Below are 2824 nucleotides of genomic sequence, written 5' to 3'. Positions count from 1 at the left end.
AAGCAAAATCTACATTTTCATCAAAACATCTTGTTTAATAATGTCATCTTTATCATCATATTAAATCGAATGACGACCTTGATGGTAATGCTGGTAAGAGTGACGTTGCGGATAATTGTTGTTGCAGTGTAGGATCGCAATATAGTTTACCGAATGAGCACCAAAAGCTAGTGTCATTTCATTTTGATGATCTTACGGAAAATATATTGCAATCATCCACTAAAGTAAACATGTTTCCATTTATTATATGCATAAAATGCGCACCAATTTGTATGTGAGCGTAACGTAATTTCAGATTTGACGTCGTCGAAATGATGTTCCAGGCCTGTGCGCGCTTACCTTTGATTTGGAAATGAATGTAGGTCTATATAACAGTGAAACTAACTCGTCATACTATTCTTTAACTCGTTGAAACAGTGACACATGATGTTTATTTCAATCTCATTAGATATACAGAATGAGTACATTTAGATCATGATGGTGATGCAGGACGATCGACCATATTGATTCATTTAACATTTCTGATGTTCTGTAGGACAGTGACTCTTTGCGATTCCTTCATCAACGCATGGAGTTCCCAAATGTGGAAGGACCTCTATATTGTCTGGCACTGCAGTTTGATGTTTTAGGCAATGCTGGTTACTGTTACACACCCACAAATAAATTACAAGACGATTCATAGTGTGTATTAAATTTGTTTAAAAAAAAATACAAGCAAGCATTTTTTATCAGAAATGATGAAAGAAAATTACCCAAATTACAAAAATATAGCGGACATTCATAAACAATAAAACGTTAAGATTAAGTTCTTTGTTTTATGTAACTCACATATGTTAACATATTTTATTACATATTCTAAGATCTATAAGCAGAAAGGATCAATGAATTTATCTGAAACAATTATCGTCATCAATCAAATACACGCTCCAGATATGTTTTTGAAACAATGTTGATTATGACGACCGTAACAAACACCATATCCGGCCGAACCAGTCCAAGATCAGCTCATGTATCCTCCGCCATGTCAAAAGTGACCGTGTCCACCGTGTTTACCGTATCCACCTCAACCGTATCCACCGCCACCGTATCCTCCAATACCACCGTATCCACCACCACCGTATCCACCGCCACCATATCCTCCAATGCCACCGTATCCACCGCCACCGTAACCTCCAATGCCACCGTATCCACCGCCACCGTATCCTCCAATGCCACCGTATCCACCGCCACCGTAACCTCCAATGCCACCGTATCCACCGCCTCCATATCCTCCTCCGATTCCACCGCCACCGTATCCACCAATGCCACCGTATCCACCGCCACCGTACCCACCATGAAGGCCACCGTATCCACCGCCACCGTATCCACCGCCACCGTATCCTCCAATGCCACCGTATCCACCGCCACCGTAATCTCCAATGCCACCGTATCCACCGCCACCATATCCTCCTCCGATTCCATCGCCACCGTATCCACCGCCACCAATTCCACCGCCACCGTATCCACCGCCACCGTATCCACCGCCACCGTATCCTCCACCTAGTCCACCGCCACTGTATTCACCGCCACCGTATCCACCGCCACCGGTTCCACCACCACCGTATCCTCCACCTTGTCCACTGCCACCGTATCCACCGCCACTGTATCCACCGCCACCGTACCCACCGCTTCCGTATCCACCACTATAGTAACCGCCACGTACATGACCGTAGGATACAGAGAGTGAAAGTGCAAGGCAGATTCCAAAAAAGAAAAGGACCTTCATTTTTCCTGAAAAGTGAGTTTTAATGCGTAAATAATTACAATCAAGATATATCATGGAGAAATAACTGTAGTAACTTCACCATGTGCGGCTGTAAAATTTGTTGTTGTTTTTTTATTACGGGCACAAGGAATCGCTAGGGCTAACATTTGCAAATCTAACGAACTACGAAGGGTCATGTTAAACCCTTCAGATATTACATTTCCGGATTAAAGTGACTTGTTCACGTTTTACGTAGACACACGTCGAATAAATTATTTAGTGTAAAATGTAAACATGTTTAAATAATATAACACCGTAAACAGTTTAAACAAGAGCTCAACTGAGAAGAATAATTTAGAAATGTGTCAGAAAAATTACTGTTTTCCTAGAACTCGTTGGAACTATTGAAAAATAATAATTAACGTTTAGATTTACAATATTCTGTTCGAATGAGTGGTTGTAAAAAAACCCGTAAAATATCGTAATCAAACACAGTTTAAACTTATTGTTGCCATCATTAAGTGTTACCATCATCAGGCATTGAGTCTTATGAGCGAAACAAATGAAGTTCTTTATGTATGGATAGTATTTTTGTGGCTTTAAGATATGATCGACTAAAGGGCCATCATTCATAAAATATCTTTAGTCATTTCTAATCTCAAGTTAATTTCATAAGTTATGTATCTCACTGATCATATGGTATAATGACTAACTATTATCTTATATACATTATATTCATTATTCCTATGTAATAAACATGCTTTAAAAACTAACAACCTGATAGTCCTTTAATTTGACTATGAACATGTTAAGAAATTGTCTTCAGTTAAGAAATGACTTATTATGACTGCGGGGTCTTTGTTCCGGTTCACTGTAAAGTACGGTCCGCGATGGTGCTACCGCACATGTACATCTATTTCGAGTTAAGATAGAAAAACCATTAATGCAAAATACTACATAATTCGATATTGTTTGGAGTTATTTTTGTATTCGGTGCAAGTACAATAATGAACAAGGAATAGGAAAACAAGTTCAGCAAACTTGTATAAGTTCCTCTCCTCTTTATTATCCTTAATTAAC

General features: G+C 39.4%; 1 protein-coding gene across 1 annotated transcript; it reads right to left on the bottom strand.

Annotated features, from left to right (window-relative positions):
• Positions 1-1063: 1063 nt before the first annotated feature.
• On the bottom strand, positions 1064-1765 carry LOC128210481 (acanthoscurrin-2-like). The gene has a single exon (XM_052914829.1). The coding sequence runs from the start codon at positions 1763-1765 to the stop codon at positions 1064-1066; it is 702 nt and encodes a 233-aa protein (XP_052770789.1).
• Between the last annotated feature and the right edge of the window lie 1059 nt (positions 1766-2824).

This window comes from Mya arenaria, chromosome 12 (assembly GCF_026914265.1).
Source record: "Mya arenaria isolate MELC-2E11 chromosome 12, ASM2691426v1".
Classification (NCBI taxonomy): Eukaryota; Metazoa; Mollusca; class Bivalvia; order Myida; family Myidae; genus Mya; species Mya arenaria.
The sequence above is the reverse complement of the archived record's forward strand: the minus strand, read 5'-3'. Positions and strand labels throughout refer to the sequence as shown.

What these genes read in the sequence shown, in the direction of transcription:
- LOC128210481 (XM_052914829.1), bottom strand. Translation starts at nt 1,765, where the DNA reads ATGAAGGTCCTTTTCTTTTTTGGAATCTGCCTTGCACTTTCACTCTCT.